The sequence below is a fragment of the Enoplosus armatus genome, chromosome 15 (assembly GCF_043641665.1).
Source record: "Enoplosus armatus isolate fEnoArm2 chromosome 15, fEnoArm2.hap1, whole genome shotgun sequence".
Taxonomy (NCBI): Eukaryota; Metazoa; Chordata; class Actinopteri; order Centrarchiformes; family Enoplosidae; genus Enoplosus; species Enoplosus armatus.
In genome coordinates this window covers 4,332,714-4,355,282 of record NC_092194.1, presented here as the reverse complement: position 1 = coordinate 4,355,282, position 22,569 = coordinate 4,332,714, and the positions used below count along the sequence as shown (strand labels likewise).

Below are 22,569 nucleotides of genomic sequence, written 5' to 3'. Positions count from 1 at the left end.
TTGTTCTGCAGTACTCATACGTTACATAACACGTTGATGCTATTGAGCTGCACACTTCTCTTTACCACTGGTTTGGCTTGTGATGCTTTACGCCAAATTAAATCAAAGTCTGTGTGTTTTGCTGGGATTTTAATTTACTCACGTCTAATTTCTTTGAGGAAAGAATGTGTACCAGTAGGTCATGTTTGCTTGTTGCTACTGAGGACAAAGGGTTGCTTTAGTCATTGCTCTGCAACTCATTCACTCTCTTTGTTTTGAGGGAGGTGCGATTGGGCAGAAACGGCGTGGAGGAAATCAAGCGACACCCTTTCTTCAAGAACGACCAGTGGACCTTCGACACCATCAGAGACAGTTAGTATCGCCACAGTTCAACAACAAGCAGCTCCACCCGAGCCAACAAAACCAGCCTTTTTACATGACTCAAACGCTAAACGAGAATTCTTTAGGAGCAGCAGCAGCAGCTGTATTCAGTGTGTACAAGATAGAATTATTTATTAGACTGCAGACTCCCAAGTTTTGTTTACACAGCACTTCCTTTTTCCAGCAATTCACACTTGCCTTTTTCCTTTCTTTCTCTCTCTCACGCCGGCCTCAGCGGTTGCCCCTGTGGTCCCGGAGCTGAGCAGTGACATAGACACCAGTAATTTTGATGAGATTGAAGATGACAAAGGCGATGTAGAAACTTTCCCCACTCCTAAGGCCTTTGTTGGAAATCAGTTACCCTTCGTTGGCTTCACTTACTTCAAAGAAGACCAGTAAGTCATCAGTTTTTCTAGCTGTCGCTCATAATTTTAGGGACTTCAACACTTCTACACACATAAAAGAAAGAATATATATTTGTCATTGTCTTGTGGTCTTGATTTAGTGTTGACTTTTCTTCATTTTCTTCTTCAGGTTACTAAATTCTTCCAATAATTCGTCTGTGGCTCATGATAATTCGAAAGGAGAGGTAGGTACAATAACCACCAGGTGCACCTTGAATGACTCCAGTAATACAGCTTCTCAGGAAGGAAATAGTCAGGTGTCAGTTTACATGACCACACACAACGGGCCTGTTGACATTGCGATCAATCCAGCTTATGTACTGTAGGATTATGATGGAAGTGACTCAGAGAAGGATTTCATTTTCTGATCCCATGATCTATTTGTAGTTTGTTAGAATTTCAGTGCTCTTAGTTGCACAGAAAGATTTAAGCAGCTTTCTGTGTAAGTGGCTGAGCTAAAAGCTAATCTCTTATTGACTTCAGTCCGAACTGAACTGCCTAAACAATCAAACTATCTCTCTGGACGAAGACAACAAAGACCCAGGTTATATTTTCAGTTTGTCATCCCCTGTTGATACACTTTCACTTCAAAACTGGCTTTGTATATAGTATGAAGTTTGGTTAGTTATTTTGAGGGTTAATTGTTTTCATCTGTGATGTCTAGAAACCTTTCACCTTGAGAAGTTCGAAAGAACTTATCCTCCATGTCCTCCAAGTCTAAAAGCTACTATAATCAATATATTATTATATTAACCATTGATCATATGACTACATACATGTGAAAGGGTTGCTTGTAGTGACAAACCGACAGACAATTATATCCCACCTCTGCTGTTCTCCTCAGCTCTACAGAGCGTTTTAGTGTCTCTCAGCTCATTGTTTTTGGTTTTACATCCTGAAACTTTACTGTTTGGTCCACTCTCACAGCTCTCATCAGCTGTGAACCTCCCACTGTACACTACTTGCCCAGCCCAACCACTAGCTGGTGGACATATGGGAGCATTTAGCAAGAAAAGTTGATTTCAGATTGTAATGTTTAGATTGTTTTGTAGCTTGTTTTTCGGTTGTTCTTGTTCTTCCTTCATTGCATAATACGCAGTTGAGTCACAGGAGAAGATGGATGAAATGCAGTTAAGGCTGCAAACAGTTTTTCAACATTTGATTAGTCCTTGAAGTCCCTTGGACTGTTGTTTTTTCGCTCCTCAGTCCGCAGCACTGCAGAAGAAACTGCGCCACCTGGAGGTGCAGCTGAATAATGAGAAGCAGGTCAAAGATGAGGTGGAGCACAAATACAGGTACAGTGCAGGAGCAGTAGAAACATTAATTGACAAAGGTCCGTCACTGTCAAAGCTCTTGTAAACGTCCTGTTCTCTCTTTGCAGAGCTGCCACTAGCCGTCTAGACAAAATCTCCAAAGAACTTGAGGAAGAGGTAAGCTGTGTAAACGGTGAACTGCTGAATCTACAGCACAGACACCTGTTAGTGTTTGAGATGACTTGCATATTTTTGGCTCTGTCCTACTTTCAGTATTTGCTGGTGCAATGACCCAGTATTCCCTCCGAGATAGTATGAGTTCTGTCTTTTCACCCCCTTTTCCCAAAAACTGTCTTTAAGTCAGAATAATGATTCTTCACTCTTCACTTGACAGTGTTCCGGTTGAATGCCAATGTGTTATATCCATTGAGGTTCAGCTGGAGCGCTTGCAGAATTCTAATAGCCACATTAAAATGTCTTCTGGGATTGGATTTGTGTTAAGCCCCGATTGGATTCTCAGGAATCATCTCTCATAAAGAGAGTTATGGAATCACAGCACCGTGAAACCAGCCCTATAGGACATGTTGAGCAAAGTGTTTAATGATTGATTTTAAGGTGAGCGGCAGAAAGAATCTGGAGTCGAGTCTGAGGCAGCTCGAGAGAGAGAAAGCCCTGCTGCAGCACAAGAGCCTGGAGAGCCACCGCAAGGCCGAGAGCGAGGCCGACAGGAAGCGCTGCCTCGAGAACGAAGGTGACATGAGACACGCACGCGCTTTATCACACACACATATATATACGTATATATACTAAATGGTATAAATAGAAGATCTAGTTCTATATGTGAGTCCTTACATTTACTTTGTTGCATATGAAGTTAAGGGCAATAATCAGATGTCATGTGCTAATGTGACACAATGAATTCATTTCCCCGTTGCCTAATAAAGTTATTTTCTTTTACCTGCAAAGTGAGACCTTGGCAGATTTGATGTATCATAAAGTGTGTTTTGATATCACATTTTTCAAAAGCTTCGTTTTGGTGCCAAGCGATATTTTTAATACAGATAATATGGAATGCAGTGAAATATGAGCTTCTGTTTGACAGCTTCCTGTATGAACTGACTAAATGGCTCTTGTTTGGGTTTTAATTTGAACTAGAAGAGTTTTGCTGGAAGTTTACACACAGACTGTTATAATGTGGATGATGCTGCCATCACCTGGTCAAACAGACTTCTTAAACAGCGTGGAAACATGCCCACCAGAGGAACACAAGTCTGTAGGGCTTCTCTTTTATTTTGCTTTGTGGGTATTGTATAACATTTTGACGTAACTGTTGCTCTGTGACACCCATATGAAGCCTGGCGCATTGAAAGATCAACTATGTTTGGAAGAATTTAAAATTGACATTTTACTTGACTGAAACAGAGTTCATCATAATACATTAGTCCGTGTTGCTCTGTGTTGTGCAGTCAACAGCCTTCGAGACCAGCTGGATGACATGAAGAGAAAAAACCAGAATTCACACATTTCCAATGAGAAGAACATTCACCTGCAGAAACAGGTCAGTCACTGAGTGTTATTTTGTCTAAAAAACCACCTACTGTACTATTGTAAAAATACCACAATGACTGTTGACAGGTAAGTAAAACTAATGAATATTATAAGCTGCTAAATTAGCGACTGTCATCCACTTTCGTAACAAATTTAGAAGTTATTTACACATGTATCTATTTATTAAGAGTTATGATTACAACCAAGTTGTTGCACTACCCTTTATTTCTCAAATTGATATGGACTGATACATGCACATTTCTCTATTCTAATATGTAAAATTCTCTATTTTCCAAAATAAAGTACTTGATTGTAATGTTTGTGTGCGACAGGACTCAGGACATCCTGTAACTGCTCACAGATAGAAAAGTGATGAGTAACCAAATGCTGGCACGTCTTCAAACCTTTTGTTTTTCCGTTGTCGTCCCTATCAGCTGGAAGAAGCCAACACATTGCTGCGGGCCGAGTCTGAGGCGGCGACGAGGCTCCGCAAAACCCAGACGGACAGCAGCAAGCAGCTGCAGCAGCTGGAGGCCAACGTGCGCGAGCTGCAGGACAAATGCTGCCTGCTGGAGCGCAGCAAGCTGAGTCTGGAGAAGGAATGCATCAGCCTGCAGGCCGCGCTGGAGACGGAGAGGAGGGAGCACAGCCAGGGCTCCGAGACCATCAGCGACCTGACAGGTGTGTGACTCACACACACACACACACACACACACACACACACACACACACACACACAGTATTCAATACAGGATCTGGAATGATTTCTAGTCTGTAAAGAATGGTCATTTGTATGCATTAACAAGCAGAACGGTACAACATCATCTGTTGTCTGGTTTGATTAAATATATTAGCTTGATTTTGTATATATGTATTTATTTATATACATTTATAGAGCAGTGTGGTCAGCATGATCGTAGTGAGTGGAATGCAATTTAGTGTTTGAAATTCTGCCGTAAGGAGTCGCTGATGTAGGCACCTGTATTTTTATGAAGTGGAAATTCTATTACACGCCTAAAAATGTGGTATCGCTGCCACTTCTGTCTGCCCGGCAGCTTTTACAGGGCAGATTTACAAGGGCAGCGAGGTGGGCACGAGCAATGGTGCCACACAAATGTGTCTGGAGGTGATTTACAGAGCCACAACGGCAATGATACAAACAAGAACAAATGCATCTGATATGTAGAGCTACAGGGCTTAAGCCCCCATTGTTACACTGGTTGAACAGATCTGAGTATAGAGAGTAAGAAGCGAAAAGCCCTTCAATAAAACAACAGCCCGTTGGTCAACAGTAGCAGACTGTGGTTGCATGGGCCGGCACCCAGCATGCATTTGTGTAACTGTGCGAGGGAGTATGTTCAGGGCTAATAATTCAACCGTAATCAGATCCAGGCAGTACTCAGGCTATTTAAACTGTCATATAAAAGCTTTTATCTGATTGTGTTAATTGAGGTGAGGTCATACATGGCTCCGTTAACACACCCAGACTTCTGCTCAGTCTCCATTTGTTTCAGTATGTAATCGCCGCAGTTCGCTTTCTTTCTGGCTTTTGTTGTTGGTCAACAGATGCAGTGAACAGCATTTACAATTCAAACAAGGTAGCACAATGTAATTGAATCTGCAGTGAACCGGGATATTGGAGAATTAGCTTTCATTTAAACCCTGTAAATCTTCATAATCAATTGCCAATTGCCTTAAGCTGATTACTCTGAATAATCAGGGTACACTCTGACTGGGAATGACAATTAAAGTGTTTAGTTTGTGGGGGCACTTTTGTTTTCTTTTTGAAACATGGCGCCCCTGAGGACCCTCTCGGCTTTGTCTTGCAGGACGTATCTCCAGCCTGGAGGAGGAGGCCCGTCAGCAGAGACAGACCCTGTCCAAAGCTGAGACTGAGAAGAGACAGCTTCAGGAGAAACACACCGATCTGGAGAAGGTAAACCAGAAAATCAGATTAGTTTTGACCTCTGATGGACTATATTCTTCATTGGTCTGTAAATATTAACATTTTAGTATTTACAACCTTCTGCATGTTTTGACCTTGTAGGTCTGAAGTAAGTTGTAGGCCCAAAGAAATCTGTGAGTCAAACGAATACAAAGATGTTAAAAATTATTCAAATAAGCCACATCAAGCAGTGTATTAGCCCATCAGCATCTCCGCAATTTAAGTATCATAGGAATACCTGCCGGTTAATTCAGACATCTTGAACTGCAAATAAACAGAATGGTTCTTCCCCGGAGAACTTCTTGGGTTATCTGGCACCAGTATGAATAATTGACATCATTAATGAAAGCATTCTGTCTAGTGTCAACAGAGGATGGATAAATAATCTTCAAACTGATTTAAGAGGCTGGCTCTATAACTGGTTCAAAGCCTTATTATTTAGAGATTGTTGTGCAACTGACAGTTACAAATAAGGTGCTGATTACACTTAAGTTGATGTGTAATCTTCCAAGTACTTACATAGATAATCTATTTGGTGTTCTAAATAATTCAAATGGCATATTGATCCCAAAGCTGTTAGGATTTAAGGACTTTACAGATGGGTAGTTAGAGATGTACTGTAATCACTCTGTGCTTTAGTTCTTTGGCAATGATTTCAGATTATGTTCATTTAGTGCTCCTCCTCTGAGCTGTATTCTACTGTCTGAAGCTGAGTGTGCATTCAGCGCTTGCCGTTATTATTAGGTGTTGGAGGTGTGGTGGCTAGCTGAGGTTTGGGTTTATCAGAACAACTCTGCCCTTGTTTTCTTTGTCCAGGAGATGAGCAACAAGGAGATTGATTTGACCTACAAGCTGAAGGTGCTGCACCAGGAGCTGGAGCAGGAGGAGGCCTCTCACAAGGCCACCAGGGCACTGCTGGCAGACAAGAGCAAGATCAAAGTAACCATCGAGGGCGCCAAGTCAGAGTCCATGAAGGGTAAGGGCATGACCCTGTCTTCCACGGAAGTTGTTCTCTCACATACGCCCTTGTTTATTTCAACTGTCTGTTCATCCTAGTTTGTACCATTAAACACAGTCATACACAATGTGCATTCACTATTATAGCTTTACATACCTGTCACTATTGATGATCATAACTTAAACATCAAATATATTGATCAAATCTGATAACGCCCATCCAGAGATGGAGCAGAAGCTGGCAGAGGAGCGAGCGGCCAAACTTCGGCTGGAGAACCGAATCCTGGAACTGGAGAAGCACAGCAGCATGATGGACTGTGACTATAAACAGGCTCTGCAGAAACTAGACGAGCTGCGCAGACACAAGGACCGACTAACTGAGGAGGTGAGGGACTGTTTATATTCTGTGCAATGGAAACCGTGAAGCGTGTGTTTAGATAGTAAAAGCCACCTACAAACACATCTTGTAGCTTGTGTAGAGGATTTACAAAAACAGGAAGTACAGACCAGACTATAACAAATTCAACATTCTGCACAATAGAAAGCCACTCTTCATTTCTCTGTCGCTCTTGTTCATTCGTTCAGGTGAAGAACCTGACGCTGAAGATCGAGCAGGAGACCCAGAAGCGGAACCTGACTCAGAATGACCTGAAGGCCCAGAACCAACAGCTCAGTTCTCTGCGCACCTCGGAGAAGCAGCTCAAGCAGGAGACGAATCACCTTCTGGACATTAAACGCAGCCTGGAGAAACAGAACCAGGAGCTGCGCAAGTCAGTTCACGTTTTGTTAAACTCTTTTCCAGCAGTCACACTCAAGGCTTCATATCTTGCCATAAATAAAGAGGATGATGAGAAATTGAATTTATTTCATTTTGACTACAGAGAAAGACAGGACACAGACGGGCAAATGAAGGAACTACAGGACCAGTTAGAAGCTGAACAGTATTTCTCTGTGAGTCTTTATTCTTGCTGAGTGTGTGGGCTGTGATGTGCCATCAGAACAACATTCCTTTTATTTCTGTAGCTGATGCATGTTGTTTATTTAATAGATGTTAAGAGACTAAATATTCGCATCTCAGTGGACACTCCATTAGTTAATTTTTCGTGTATTCCTATATTGAAACATTTCATGATCTGTGTAAATGGAATAATCTGATGCTTTATGCGAATGATGTTTCCCTTGATCATAGTTTTTATTTCATTGGCTCATCTGTACACACAGTATAGATTCATTATTACTCAGGAGAAGTATTTGCCTTTATGAACCTTTTTATACTTCTCTAGTCTTCCCAGTGGAAATGTACAGGAGTGGGCAGCTGAATTTCTGAGGTAATAAATTACCTGTGAGTGCCAAGTGTATTTTACCTATTTGCCGTGTTTTCCAGACGCTGTATAAGACCCAGGTTCGCGAGCTAAAGGAGGAGTGTGAAGAGAGGAACAAACTGTACAAAGACGTGCAGCAGTCTCTGCAAGAGCTACAGGAGGAGAGGTGGTTTGACTGTTTGAAAACAGCTAGTTTTTTTTTAAACCAAAAGCAGGACAAAATAAAGAAGTAGCAGTCAGTTCATTCACGTCTCTGAGTGAGACATTCATATTCTGGGTTTGTGATTAATAGTTGTTCAGCCTTTTCAATTGTTTTTTTTTAATTCCTTTCAGGGATTCGTTGGCAGCTCAGCTCGAGATCACGCTGACAAAGGCTGACTCGGAGCAGCTGGCGCGCTCCATCGCCGAGGAGCAGTACTCAGACCTGGAGAAGGAGAAGATTATGAAGGAGCTGGAACTGAAGGAGATGATGGCCCGCCATCGTCAGGAGCTGGCTGAGAAGGACATCACCATCAACTCGGTGAGTCGCATCAGCTGTCTCCTTCGCCTTGATATGTTAAATTCAGATGAGGTTGGACAACAGGTGCCAGTGGCAGACAGCTTAGACAGTGCTCCTAATTACCCATAACAGTGAATATGACCGTATTTCCTGCCTCATGCAGCTGGAGGAAGCCAATAGGACACTGACCAGTGATGTCGCTAACCTAGCCAATGAGAAGGAGGAGCTAAACAACAAACTGAAGGAGGCAATAGAAGGTAATTGACATGTTTAAATTTTATCAGAAGCAAAATATTGTCAGGGTTGACATTTATCATTTTTATGTCTTTTTTTTCCCAGAATCAGAAAAGTCAAAGGATTGGGAGCAGCAGATCAGCCAGATGAAGCAGGCATTTGAGAAGCAGCTGCAGTCAGAGAGGACGCTGAAAACTCAGGTAAGTCTTTAAATTTCAACGTTAACTTGAGCTAAACCCTCCGGAGCCGGGTCATGTCTCCAGGAAGCACCTCCCATCAGATCCTAAAGCTGTCTTACAACTAGAGAACTCCTGAAAACGAGCTGGAGCATGAACTGTGGCACTCATGTCCGTCCACAGGCCGTCAATAAGCTGGCAGAGATCATGAACAGGAAGGAGGTGCGTGGCGGAGGCAGTCGCCGTGGTAACGACACAGACATGCGGCGCAAGGAGAAGGAGAACAGGAAGCTGCAGTTGGAGCTGAGGTCGGAGAAGGAAAAACTCAACAGCTCCATCATCAAATACCAGAGGGAGATCAACGAAATGCAGGCGGTTAGTAGAATTTTTACTTTTACACAGTGAGAGTGAGGCCTGGAGTAACAACAGCTTCTATATGTGCAGCAGTATCTTCTCCTTCAGTATATTTGACTTGGACCTTGTTTCTTCTTTTGTTTTTTTTTTTAATTTGCAGCAACTGTCGGATGAGAGCCAGATGCGCATTGAGCTGCAGATGGCTCTGGACAGTAAGGACAGTGACATCGAGCAGCTGAGGAACCTCCTGCAGTCGCTCAGTGTTCAATCAATGGACTCTGCCAGCGTCAGCAGCGGGCCGGAGTTCGATGCTGATGATGCATACACAGGTAAGAGCTCCACCACTGGGTGAACTGTGCCCAAAGATGGAAATTTATTTTCACCACATCGCTGCTGCTGCTGTTGCTGTATACCAGCTTTTGGAGGATTCTGCAGCGCAGATGCTTTGCACAAAATGCACTTTCATGTAATAAATACATTTTTCAAATATAAAAAAGAATTGTATTAAGCCTTGTATCAGAACCTGGATTCCTATTTAACAGTTTGTGAAGATACACAGCTGATGCAAGTGGATCAATACTGGCTTCACTCCTGTGGCGTGAAAATCGGGCAGCTTTTTATGTAGGAAGATCCCTACAGTTCCCCTGTATTTTAGTTGGTTGGAAAATGTGTTTCATGGTACCACCGTGGATCAGGATCATAATGCCTCCATACTGTAACTTCCACGTCTCTTTCTCCCAATCAGAAATGAGGCTGGAGGGCTGGCTCTCTCTCCCTGTAAGAAACAACACCAAGAAGTTTGGATGGGAGAAAAAGGTACGGAGCATGAAGCTGCTTTGATGACGTACAACAGTCTCTCCTTGATAAGCATAACCTCACCGTGTCTGTTCTGTTGCTGTAGTATGTTGTGGTGAGCAGCAAGAAGATTCTCTTCTACAACAGCGAGCAAGACAAAGAGCAGTCCATTCCCTACATGGTGCTTGATATAGAGTGAGTATAACTCCTGAAGACAACTCAGGACTTCACAGATTTAGTTTGATGCAGCTCACTTGTTGTGATACAGGGACGTTAACTTGATTTCTTCACACAGCAAACTCTTCCATGTGAGGCCCGTCACTCAAACAGATGTGTACCGCGCCGACGCCAAAGAGATTCCCAGGATATTCCAGGTCTAAATTCTACTGTGATGTCTTAAAATTGAACTTCTGGATGATCAATATATGTTTGTTGAGTTTCAAAAGCCCACATTTAGACAAATGTCCTCTGTCCTCATTCTCTATCTATCTCCAGATTCTTTATGCCAATGAAGGCGAGAGCAAGAAGGAGCCGGAGTTTCCCGTGGAGCCGCTGGCCATCGGAGAGAAGTCCAGCTACATCTGCCACAAGGGCCACGAGTTCATCCCCACGCTCTACCATTTCCCCACCAACTGCGAGGCGTGCACCAAGCCACTGTGGAACATGTTCAAGCCGCCACCCGCGCTGGAGTGCCGGCGCTGCCACATCAAGTGCCACAAGGACCACATGGACAAGAAGGAGGAGATCATTGCTCCATGCAAAGGTAGGAAGCTCCTGTGCTTTCATACAGACGGATCTATGAACTAACAGGTTAAGTGCAGCTTCAGCATGTGAAAAGGAAACTGTGATTTTTCAGTGATAGCAATGGCGCTAATAAAGAGAACTTTTTTCCCCCACCGCCAGTCAACTATGACGTGTCTTCGGCCAAGAACCTGCTGCTGCTGGCCGTGTCCCAGGAGGAGCAGCAGAAGTGGGTGAGCCGACTGGTCAAGAAGATCCCCAAGAAGCCTCCACCACCAGAGCACTTTGCGCGCTCCTCGCCACGCGCCTCCATGAAGGTCCAGCCCAGCCAGTCCATGAGGAGGCCCAGTCGACAGCTCCCCACCAGCAAGAGCAGGTACCAAAACAGGCAGGAGGTCATGCATGAACAGGTTTTGCTTTTTGGACAAGCTTTTAAAGATAAAAAAGTCATCATTTTTCAGTAATTGACTCTCACAAGACTGGCCAATTTCCCAGTTTGTATGGAATGAGGGTAACACATCTGTCATATCTCATAGAAGCACTGCAGGTTAAAATCCACTGCTGTTAATAGAAGCAATGAAGAGTAGACACATCCAGAGCGGCATAGATTCAACCACAAATGATGCAGCCGTAGTCTGAATAATAACAGTATCCACAGCTTCACCCAGCACAGCCAGGCGGAGCAGCTGTGTGCTGCTCACAGTCAGTGGCTCCATACTGCTGGAGCTCTGCCTTTTTAAAGGAGTAATGAGCAATACATGCAGAATGTAAAGTGTCACGTCATCCCTCCTTTCTGTAGTGTCTGCAGAGCGTTATGACTAGACTGGACCAACACACTAACTGTTCCTATGGATCAGGGGGAACGCAAAAGTAGTTCCGAAAAAAAATTCTCAACATGACCCTTTGGGGGCTCCGTAGTGGAGAGTTGTGTCCCATGGTTTAGATGCTGTTTCAAAGGCAATTGAGTCCTGACATGCTGGCATCTGTATCATTTGCATCTGTAGTGCATCCAGTTACAAAATCTAACAAAAGCAATGTTGATATTTGCATATTGAACCCTGTGTGACAGCTGATGGTGTGAAAGCCCAAACACTGTTGTATTTATGCAGGGAGTCGTTCATGTGGAGGAGTATAAAACCTGTCCTGTCTAGAATTCACCGCAGCTTCTTCAGTGAGAAGTGTTTTTGAAGTGTGAGACAGGGAGCAGCTGTGCAGCTTTATTCTCTGTATACATGATAAGCCTGCAGAAGATGAGAGCCTGTTTTCAGTTCCCCCTCTGGTCGGTCTTGTTGTGTGTCTCAGGATCCCCCCCTCAGATAACGCCACAGTCTCTTTTAACACGAGAACAGTAGCCAGTCTTGCACTTGACAAGTGTAGACTTTATTTCTGGATACCAGTTTGTTAAATGTTACTTGGCCATCAACACTAATCTCCCCTTTCAGATTGGAGGACTTTGGTCTTCAGGACTGGCACTGGGCGTTGGATGATATCGATGATGATTGCTTCTCTATTCATTTCTGATGACCGCTAATGGTAACTGTGTGCATTGTGTGCTGTGCAGTGCAGTGATTTCAGTGGCAGTGGAACACTGTTTCCACGAGGCATCAGTTTACACTCCCACTATGCTGTGATTTTAAAAAGAAAAGGAAACACTGGAGATACGGCTAACTGTTGATATTTCTGAAGCTGCTGAGGATAAAAGGCGCGGTTCTCTAGTCACATCATCCTGTTAACATTCCTCACCCATCGTGACTTCATGCCCTCTGACCTCGCAGGTCAAATGGCTTCAAAATGAGACGAGAAGAATCCCACAGTGGACACTGGTACAAATGATGACTTCTCCCACCTTGCTCAGACGTTTCCCTGTAAATGGCACAATTCACAAATGTGTATGTTTGTGTACAACCAAAGAGTGTCTTTTTGCACCAAAACGTTCAGACACAGCCCTGGTTGTCAGTTGGTGGTGGTGGTGGTGGTGGTGGTCTTTGCCCACGTGTTGGCCCCAGTGCATGTGTGGGAAACATTTGGCTGTTCACCTTGCCACTGGGTGTTTTTAAATGAATTTCCGTAATTTATTTAGGCTGAACACTATCATTGCAATAAAATGACTTAAGGTAATATAAAATGGCATACTATAATTTTCCCTTCTAACACTACAGCCTGATGTATCTATGATTTTGGGTCATCGCAGATATATTGGTATCGGCATATATGTTGGCTGATAACTTACAAAAAAGTTGCAGTATACCAAGATGTTTGCAGTACTTTAGGATTACTATAGGATTGATGTGGTATCTGAGGGCGTGGCCTCTGTCAGTCCAGAGGATACTTAAAGGTCTTTGCTGAGACTAATCTTACATCTGTTTCTCTTCCTCCAGTTAACCTCCCGTGAGAGTGTGGTGCATCGTCAAGGTGGTGGGGTGCGTTTCCTCCTGAATCAAAGGCTGTATACAAAGCTCCGTTTGCAGATCAGCACACTGAACTCCACATCACTTCTCCACAACCCACCCTGTCGCGCTTCAGCCTGCGACGGTTACAAAGTCTGTTTTTCCCCTTTTGTTGAAGCGGTGACGACCCAGCTGGATGGCTTGTAAGCATATTAGCCCAAGTCTTCTCGTGGGCCCTTGACGGGAGCAATTATGAGTCTCTGGTGGGGGGGCGGAGTGGCTCACTCAGCTCCCACGGGACAGAAGAGAGCTCCTATAAGCCCGACCAGGGCCGGCAAGAAGGGGATACACTTACCTCAACACTTCTCACCAGGACACACTGTCTGATTGAAGGACCTAACAGGAAAACTCTCGACTCTTCCTCACCACCTTTGGGGATTCTTGTGGCCAAATTAAAAAAAAAAGACATTCTTGTGTTTAATGATTGTGAACAATATGAAGGGTTTAATGGGGAACACTACACTCAGAAGATAGTAAATTCTGTAATTAGTTGGCTGAATGCAGCTGAGGTTGTTGAACTTGATCCCAGATACAGTATCTGTACTTCAGCTTATTCCAACTCTTTTAACACGTTGATTGTAGCTTCTTGCTTCCCACGATTCTGCTCTCAGGTGGGCGTCCACACGGGTCACACAATCCTGAATGAGGTACTTAAGCAAAGGAGCTGGGACTTCCAGGAAAGCCAGCACGGAGGAAGAAAGGAGTGTCGGATTCCTCCAGGATTTGAGCATATAATGCCTTGAATGCCTCTTATTCAGATTTGTGACTCGGGCACGCTCTGAATCACCGGTTTGTCGTTGTGTGACTACAGTAACGGTCCTAAGAGAACAGAATCCTGCTCTGAATGGCATTAGATGGAAGCCTAGACATGAGATCCTCACAATCCCATAATCTTTCAATCCTGCACTGTCAGTTATGAGGGTTAATGTTTACTGAATTCAAGGGGTGCACCGTTAATGCTTCTCTGATCCGAGCTTGGCTCCTTTTGTTGTTTGAATGTACATCTGGTCTTTACCAGAGATGACACGCAGGCATTGTATTACTTCTATCCAAATATACTTGACTGAAGCCCCCTGTCATCACCAACTACTCTGAGAGAACTTGCATGTGTTTGCATTTTCAGGCCTCATACTTCAGTGCTGTCACCCGCAGGCCTCCACCTGTTAGAAATGTAGTTTTCAGTTATTCCTGGCAATGAAAATGAGGGGAATCTACCAATAAGAAGCAGAAACAATGAAGGTATGCAATCATATCCCATGAGTCAAAATACTGAGCAGCACTATTCCATTGAAAGTTTTTCTAAAAGTGTTTGTCCTGATATTTTTGTATTAAAAGTAACCAAACTCTGAGTTTGGGCACGTTGTTGTGTGTATGTGGCTTATATAGCAGGTGGAGAGTAACTGTGCGTGTGTGTGCGCGCGTGTGTGTGTGTGTGTGTGTACCGAGTGCTCTCCTTTAACCAAGAAGCATGTTTTATACATATAAATATACACAGTATATATTTTACATGCCATACAGTGCACATTATATTATTTATACAGCCTTGTCCACTTTGTATTTAAGGGCTCTACATCCAAACATTGCATGTTTGCTACCAAACAGCTCTATAAAACAACTACTTCAACAATAAAGATATGGATGTGCCTTTTGGTTTTGGATTATTATTCTGTCTTAAAAAGAAACATCTTGAAAGTTCTAATTCTGTAAAGGTGCACAACAACTTTGTTTTTAATGCATGAGACTGAAGTCACCACAATGTAAGAAGCTAGAATGTTTTGCTTTATTAAAATTGTTCAGAAAAGTACTTGACACGTATAAAAGCTTTTCAAAATACAGTATTTCTTATCCTGAGTAGGAAGATGTAAGATATGCCTGTGCTGTCTTATCTAATAACACTACATTTTATCTCATACAGTATGTATGTAAGTCTCTGCTCCCACTACATGGCAGATTTTCAGTCACTGGAATGTTATAAAAAGAAATGTGTGGGTTTTAATACTGAGGTAAAAACTGTTTTAAAACAGGAACATTTAAAGGGATCAGTATTACAAAAAGGTGCTTCCATAACCGTTGTTAGGCGTCAGTTTTGTTTTTCAGTCCTGGCCGTGTCCAGAGGAACCCAGTAATCTCTCTCTGGTGAGCCGAGCTGGAAGACACACGAGTGAACCTTCGGCCTCCGGGATCCAACTTTAAAGCTTAGTCCTCTTTCTTGGACCTGCTGCTGTGCCTCTGGTAGTAGAGCACAGTGAGCAGCACCCACATGTTGAGCAAAGTCATGACGATGAACCGCACCAGAACTGTGACAAAGGGAGATTTTATTAGATGTAAGATGGACACTAATGCATAGGAAGTTAATAACACACCAACATCAAGATATTGTTTTTGACATCACAAACTGATGGGGTGAGAATGAATGTCCCTTGGTCATTCTCTGCACAAAATCGTGAGACATTCCCCTCATCTGCAGACAACATAGCTCCTTCAGATGGAAAAAGACACTTATTTGGACCTGCAAACCTATTTTAACCTCATCCTACATGTTAATTTGGCCTGAATATTGGCCTCCTCTCTATCAGCAGCCTGGTTCACTTCCCCTTCAATCAATACTGATTGAGTACTCTCATGTTGTATAGAAATGTTTTTGCCTTTGGATGCATGGAGGGATTAGTCAACTAGCCTACCTGGCACAGGTGCCCAAGGGGTCAGGGGGGCCCTGGGCCAGAGCCTGTTTTGTTGAAAAGTCACAAAGCTCAGTTAAAAGTAGGGGTATAGATGCAAAACGACCATAAAGAGACACAAAACAACCACAAAAAGATGCAAAACAACTACAAAGAGACACAAAATAACCACAAAGAGACACAAAACTGCAACTAAATAGCCACAAAAAATGACCTCAAGACACAAAGCTGCCACAGAGATGCAAAACGGCCACAAATATACACAGAACAACTACAAAGAGTCACAAAACGACTACAAAGACTACCGCTACAAACAGCATTTTGTGTCTCTTTCAGTCTGGGAGTTTTGCTCCTATATATGCAGGATGGGAGCGGGCTTTTACATGTCAGTGCCCAGGGGCTCATTGTCTTATAATTTATCCATGCTTTGATGGAGAATGGAAACTCTCTTGTCAAACTAAGAAATTACGATAGCAGTTTCTGTTTCATATTTAACACTGCACATGTTAACTGCATTTTCTCATTTGAAAGCACACTAAGCTACAAACCTCATTCCAAAAAGGTTTAAAGAGCTAATTTTCCAAAACAAAATGTGCCTTGGGAGAAAATAAGCATCGATTCTGACCATTCCTCACATGGTAGATACTACTGGATACTACTATACTCAGTGCACACCCCCTTTCCTCATACCAAAGGACACAGACCACAAAAAATCCTTTACTAATGCAAGACTCTGATGATAGTTATTTAGAAAACAAACCTTTCTGAAATGTTTATAGAGATCATAACGAATTCCTCTCCGAGTTGCCACACATCCCAGTCATTTGTAATTCAGCCCGACTCACCCTGCATGTCGCCAGTTGTCACTGTGGTGGTGTAAATCCGCACTGAAACAAAGAGGAAGCCGAGTTAATGACATCCTCATTATCCAAGAGAGCATCTAATATTTAATTAATGAAGCGTGGAGTTGCTAATTTATTAAATTAGGAGCAGAGTAAACAGTAGAATACATATTCATGAACGGAAACATTAGAGTAACGGCACTTTAGGGAGGAGAAGAAAATCTCACCCATTTGTTAAGCATTTCTGAATTTATTAGGCATGCTAAACGTTCTGATACATTTTGATACACACCGTTCAAGACTTCATTAATCCAGAATAATTGACTCTAATGAGACATTTCCCCAAGATGTCACTCAATTATACCATTAACCTTTTTTAGCGTCTTTCAGCTCTTTCAGCAGTTTTCAGCTGTGTTCAGTGTTACAGCTGTAGAAACCCACTGTGAACCCCATACTGAAGAACACTCACCCATGCATGTGTAGGTAGCCATAGCCCAGGAGAGGGCGCTAACCTGTCCAGCGTCCTTGGACCTCCACAGGCATTGGAGCTGGGCAAATTTGCTGGCTGCGCTGATGAATGTGCACAGGCTCTGAGGAGGGAGTGTGGAGGTCAGACTGGATTTGGTCTCCAGTGTTTCCGCATGTTCATGTAACATCAGTGTAACTCTACAGTTCAGCTCACTTTTCAAAACGCAGCGTGCAAAAAGTTGAAACTTTCACTGCTCTCGCCTATTTATATGCAAAAAAATGCCTTCAGACACTTTCATCTCATTAAGCAACAAGACCATTTGGCGTTCAGATGGTCTGGGTGTCTTCCTGAGACGCAGCAGGGTGCAATGAGGTCTGGATACCTTTCTGTTCAAATCTCCACCTCATTGCTCCTGACTGATGACGTGCCATCTCTTTGCTTACGTTGAGACACACAGTGACTTATGATTGATGTCAAACTGACTTATTACCATAGCCAAATCTATGATCCACTTCTCCACTGTGAGGAGCCTCCAACCTCCGACAAACCTGGACGCATTATGTTAAGGCAATAGCACGTGACAAACTGTTAAAAAAGAAAAAAAAGGGTATCATTGACCAACGGGTCATTGATTTTCTTCAGCGCTGAGTGAACACCTTCACATCCAGGACTATTTGAAAGTGATGAAAGGATACACCAAGGCGTAGACGAGGCTCTGCCGCAGGCTGCCGTTGTAGTGAAGGATCAGGAGCAGCAGGATGACATCTGAGGACACACAGAGGGCAGGTTATAACGCGCACCACTTCAGGGCACGTGATCAATGGGGCTGCATGTTTCACAGGCCTGATTCTCATTTCATGGGGGAACTGCTTTAAGATTTTGTCAACCAGAAACCAATACGTCTGGTTTACGAAACTCAAACTTTCTCTTCCAGACACAGAAGAAACCCGAGTCCTCTGTTGCTAAGATGTCGCTATTGTTCCTGTCAGTAACAGGCCTCTCGGGGAGGATGCGGGCTGCTCTACAGGCGTGAGTACAGTAGGTTACAAATGGAGATCGATAAAAGGTCATAGATGACTTAATGCCCCTTTCAACTGAGACCCATCGTTAGTTTCTACACTGCAGGTGATCGCTGTGACACTAGAACATGACCATCACTTATTGCCCACATCAACCAGTGTGGATGATCTATTGGTTTTCTGTCAAAGCCTTGTGAATAACATTAAATCACAGGCGTACAACGGGCACTCTGATGTTCTGCTATGCTCTAATGGGGTATGTTACTGTGTGTGAGCTGTACTCTGGTTGGTCATAGAAACAAGTCTGTGCCTGAAATCAAGACAACTCACCTTGAGCAATGAGAATTGGATACTCCAGGTATGTTGGAGGTGGGTAGTCATAGTACGTCTGGTACGTGACAAAAACAATGAACCTGTAAAAACAGATGGTGTCAGGTTATTGCACCGTACTGTGATGTTCAGCACGAAATCACAGAAGCAATGATCAAGAGCAAATATGGCACTTAATATTCAGCAAACAAGATGAACCAGCGGTGAACAACAAACCACAGAAGGTGTTCTCTTCTTCTCCAATTAGTTGTAGTCTTCTGCAAAGTCATTTGTGAGGATCCTGTTGTTTACCAAGCTAGCATGCAGCTAACATGCACATGTTTACAGGGCTGTTGGTGTGTACAGGTTTCTATGTGCCGGCGAGGTGATGGCTGAGAAAGTGATGCAAGGTGAAGAGGCCATAATGATAAACGACCAAAACCGAACAGAGGTTAAAGCTGCACAAGGCATTTTCACACGTGCGCGTAGTGTCTAACCCTAACCCTAACCCTAACATCTGACTGCCTGCAGATATAATCAAAGCATTTTCTACTAAAGAGCTTTGAAATATTACTTTTCCCCACCAGCGACAATGGCAACGCCCAGAGGCCCATTACCATTAGGGGTGACAGTGTGAATTTATGCCAATGTGGTACATATTTATATTACTTTTACGTAAACATAGTACCCAGTGCAGCTTTAAGTCTTGGCTACTACTTCCCTGCAGCATGCACAATGACAGCAGGCTGTTGCTCACCCACACAGCGGAGGCAGCTACTGCCAGGCACCGAGGAGAGAAATGATACAGCCTCACAGACACAACGCGATCCGAGAGGAACTTTTATAAAACCTACAAAAATAAAAAACAGTCAGGCGATACCTCCACTCGCCCAACAAGGAATACTGGCTTTATTTATTCCTTGTGTGGTGGGGAATGCTTCCCCATTATAAACGACTGAGCATCATGTGTAGTGTTTGAACACAGCCCTCAGGCCTGACTCCTCCCCCTCATCAGGACCGGATTACTTAAAGCACCTGTTGGTTCCTGTCTGCTGTGGCTGGTGGTGTTTGGTATTGTGGGTATGTGAAGTGATTTTAGAGTTAAAACGCACACCGCTTGTTCTGCTGCCTATTTATTTGACTGCCTTCTGTTTTTAGCCCCATCCGACGTGTTGGCTGAGCTATTGTCTGTTGGAACCCCATTGCTCTGTGTTAATGTTCTATGCCAGAGGTGGTTTACCTGCTGCTGTTTTTGCCTTGCTTTTGGTTTGTTTAGTTTTGAGTGATTTTTTTTTTTTTTTTTTTTTTTTTTTTCTTCCTGAATTTACTATCAGAACCAACTGGGTTGTTTCTTTTTGTATTTAGTTCTTTCTTTCAGTGAAGCAGAGCACCATACTGTGGGAGGCTTGGCACTCATGGTGAGGTCCCTACACTTTATGCACGTGAGTAAAAGCACTGGGACACGTGTATATTTCACCATTTATGCTGTGTTGCACCCGAGGTGAATTAGTGGTAGCACCCCTGAGCACTCCTCTGTGTAGTCTGCCTCGGCTCACTTTCCCCTGTTTGCTTAGTTTATGTTGGACTGGTAGTTTTAGAGAGTACTTTAAGGTTTTAGATTTTGTATTAAGGCCTTTCAGCCACATTTATAATATAACTTATTGGTGTCATTAACTCTTCATTGTTAATGTCTTTCCCCAGCAGCTCCAGTCCCTGCCTATTAGACTACCCCTTATGCCCCCCCCCCCCCCCACTTGCATCACTTTAGAGTCAATACTTCCTGTCCAGATGCAAGAACTAGTTGAAGGACTAGCCCACTGCATTGATTTTAGCATCAGACATCAGTGCTTCACACAGATGTCAGGACAAACAGACCTCACTGGGGCCTTGTCCTCAATAATTCAACCAAAATCCTCAACTCTGTAAACAAAACAGTTTAGTGTTAATCCTTCACAGTGGGATTATCTTTTTTGTATTGGAAGGCAGCTTTACAGTAGTGTGACCCCAAAACTCAGCCAATCTCTACATGTCCTAGTTTACATCTAAACGCACCAAATATTCACTCTGTGGGACGCGCCTGTGTATATCCTTCATTCACCCGCCAAAGGCAAACAGCGGCGTAGCGATGATGGTGGAACGAAACTTTTTTTTTTTTTTTTTTTTAAATAAAGGAGGTGTGTGTGGTGGTTCATATTGATGCCGAATTTAGTATTATATATTAGCGGTTTAAGGATATGTGCGGCTTTACTTATAACCGAGGCCTCAATAAATTACAAACATTTTTAAATGAAGTTTGGAGGTGTGGTTTTCTCCAAGAGAGACGTTACTGGTGAACAGGAACACCATCACATCGGCATTGAATAATAGGAAGTAATGCACTGCATACCTCATCACATTGAGCACAATTAATTTCCCCTCCCTTCTCCTAAATTGCACGTTTTTTTTTTTTTTTACAGATGACACTTAGGTCTACCCCAAACAACTCAAAAGTTCTACTAAACATCACATACCCGATCAGCTCGAGGAGGAGGCTGTTGAGGCTGACTCCAGTCGTTGATTTGGCTCTCATCAGTACAAAAATCTGCGGGAACTTCAGCACCATGCACACAAACAGCGTGCTGAAGTTGGCGACGTGCAGCAACATATCGGACTGCATTGTCTGCACAATGATGGGCCAAACTGTGGACTTTAGAGAGCCAGACCTCAGAGGACTTTGCTGAAAGTAGCAGCCAGATGCTGCTGCGATGTCGCCAGTGTGAAGGCAGACGCATTTAGGAAAGGACTTTCCGTTCGACGCTTTCAAAATAAACGAAAGTAAACGCGTATTTTGAAGTCGTGCCAAAAGATGTTCATGTTGTAAAAGCCAAAAGTAAAACACCGTCATGCTGAATTCATTGAAAGTCTAAAAATAGCTACTTTTCATAAACTGAAGACGGACAGATATGTGGTTACACTTATTTTGAAGGAGACTTTATCTGGTTTCCTGTATTCAGTGCGCTTGGCAACTTCCTGTCAGCCGGCCTATCTTCTCACTTCCGCATACATCCACTAAAAGCTGATTGGCTGGCTGTGCTCAGCAAAGCATTTGATGTACTCCTTGCAAAGCATGGCTTGTTTCTCTCTTCCTGCGAGTCTGTGAACCTCTGAAACTAAACTGCAGTCACATGATGGACATATCTAAGCACTATTGTGTAATCTGCTGTACCGATTACACATTCTTATCAAGTACTAGTAACAAAATCAGCTCAGTGCACCCAGACTTTCAAATGCAAAAACCTTTATTTCAATGAGAGATTGACTTTGATTACAACCACCTGAAGGTGCGCTTTTATTAAATTCATTGGGGGCCAACATTTTCATTCACATTTAGACAAAGGGCCAGTGATTTATAATATGACAACATAGAGAGTGGTGTTTTAAGGCAGCTACAGCGGTACAAAGGCTACATCATGAAAATCACACAAATGCAATGAATGTAATTCTCAGGGCTCCACTGTAGAACAATGGCAAACATGCATCAATATGGAACAGCTATTTGGGGCATTTTAAATTGAAAAATAAAACCACTTTAACACCAAAATAACATATATTCTAATAGCATCAGTAAGAAAGATTCTCACGTGGCAAACTCTTGTGATAGAGCTGTTTTGAAACTATATGCTATGTTTTTTTTGTTGTTGTTAGTTGTTCATCCCTGCAGCACTATTTGAGTGCACAGAGAAATGTAGTGGTGATGGAACCCTTCACTCATCCAAATTTGATCAGGTATCTTGTTGGATTATCAAGTATCTGGTTAAATATCCGACGGAGCTCGGATGACGTGAATCTGATCTGCCGGTGTCTTCCCTTCTCACCTGTCTTTATTGGTGAGCAAGCGCCTTTAACATTAAGTTTTGTACTCCTTGCGACAGGCACAACCAAACCTTTGAACACAATTTCTGGACATAAAGTACAATGTGATCTATGATCTACTCCTGACTCCTTCCCTCCTACAGACATCTTCTAAGTAGGCTAGATGTCTGGTATTTTACTTAATATTCACTCCTCATTTAAAGAACAACAACTCACTTAGGCTGAGCTATGGTGAGTGCCATTCAATGCCAAAGCCATCTAAGCTCCACATAAGGACAGCACAACCCCAGCTTTGCAGAGTCCAGGGTGAAAAAGACCTGGTGTGCAGAGGTCCAGATGGGAGGTGACTCGTCTTCGGGAGCGGT

The 22,569-nt window shown here is 43.2% G+C and overlaps 2 protein-coding genes across 3 annotated transcripts in view; one reads left to right on the top strand and one right to left on the bottom strand.

The window, feature by feature from the left end:
• Positions 1-14,685, top strand: part of rock2a (rho-associated, coiled-coil containing protein kinase 2a) — a 29,343-nt gene extending 14,658 nt beyond the window's left edge. Inside the window, exons 8-32 of one of the 2 annotated variants that reach the window (XM_070919952.1) lie at positions 260-351; positions 596-755; positions 895-953; positions 1,978-2,059; positions 2,146-2,194; positions 2,633-2,768; positions 3,484-3,575; positions 4,000-4,246; positions 5,395-5,501; positions 6,327-6,486; positions 6,692-6,852; positions 7,053-7,237; positions 7,349-7,418; positions 7,852-7,955; positions 8,123-8,309; positions 8,452-8,545; positions 8,628-8,722; positions 8,882-9,073; positions 9,213-9,381; positions 9,798-9,868; positions 9,954-10,042; positions 10,143-10,221; positions 10,343-10,610; positions 10,751-10,964; positions 12,967-14,685. In XM_070919952.1, coding sequence (XP_070776053.1) covers positions 260-351; positions 596-755; positions 895-953; positions 1,978-2,059; positions 2,146-2,194; positions 2,633-2,768; positions 3,484-3,575; positions 4,000-4,246; positions 5,395-5,501; positions 6,327-6,486; positions 6,692-6,852; positions 7,053-7,237; positions 7,349-7,418; positions 7,852-7,955; positions 8,123-8,309; positions 8,452-8,545; positions 8,628-8,722; positions 8,882-9,073; positions 9,213-9,381; positions 9,798-9,868; positions 9,954-10,042; positions 10,143-10,221; positions 10,343-10,610; positions 10,751-10,964; positions 12,967-12,970 — 3,166 coding nt within the window. In that variant the 3' untranslated portion in view covers positions 12,971-14,685. Of the gene's footprint in view, positions 1-259; positions 352-595; positions 756-894; positions 954-1,970; positions 2,060-2,145; positions 2,195-2,632; positions 2,769-3,483; positions 3,576-3,999; positions 4,247-5,394; positions 5,502-6,326; positions 6,487-6,691; positions 6,853-7,052; positions 7,238-7,348; positions 7,419-7,851; positions 7,956-8,122; positions 8,310-8,451; positions 8,546-8,627; positions 8,723-8,881; positions 9,074-9,212; positions 9,382-9,797; positions 9,869-9,953; positions 10,043-10,142; positions 10,222-10,342; positions 10,611-10,750; positions 10,965-12,353; positions 12,422-12,966 lie in introns of those variants that run through there. The other variant, XM_070919951.1, reaches the window with a different exon arrangement.
• Positions 14,686-14,806: 121 nt separating this feature from the next.
• On the bottom strand, positions 14,807-21,090 carry slc66a3 (solute carrier family 66 member 3). The gene is made up of 7 exons (XM_070919953.1): positions 20,863-21,090; positions 18,374-18,456; positions 17,720-17,789; positions 17,515-17,572; positions 17,025-17,145; positions 16,559-16,600; positions 14,807-15,332 (listed from the first exon to the last, which is right to left on the bottom strand). The coding sequence occupies exons 1-7, from the start codon at positions 21,006-21,008 to the stop codon at positions 15,232-15,234; spliced, it is 621 nt and encodes a 206-aa protein (XP_070776054.1). The 5' UTR covers positions 21,009-21,090; the 3' UTR covers positions 14,807-15,231.
• Positions 21,091-22,569: the final 1,479 nt, after the last annotated feature.

What these genes read in the sequence shown, in the direction of transcription:
- slc66a3 (XM_070919953.1), bottom strand. Translation starts at nt 21,008, where the DNA reads ATGCAGTCCGATATGTTGCTGCACGTCGCCAACTTCAGCACGCTGTTT. An exon ending in CTCCTCCTCGAGCTGATCGG is followed by an intron (nt 18,457 to 20,862) that starts GTATGTGATGTT and finishes CTGTTTTTACAG; the next exon opens with GTTCATTGTTTTTGTCACGT. An exon ending in GGCTACCTACACATGCATGG is followed by an intron (nt 16,601 to 17,024) that starts GTGAGTGTTCTT and finishes TCTTTGTTTCAG; the next exon opens with TGCGGATTTACACCACCACA.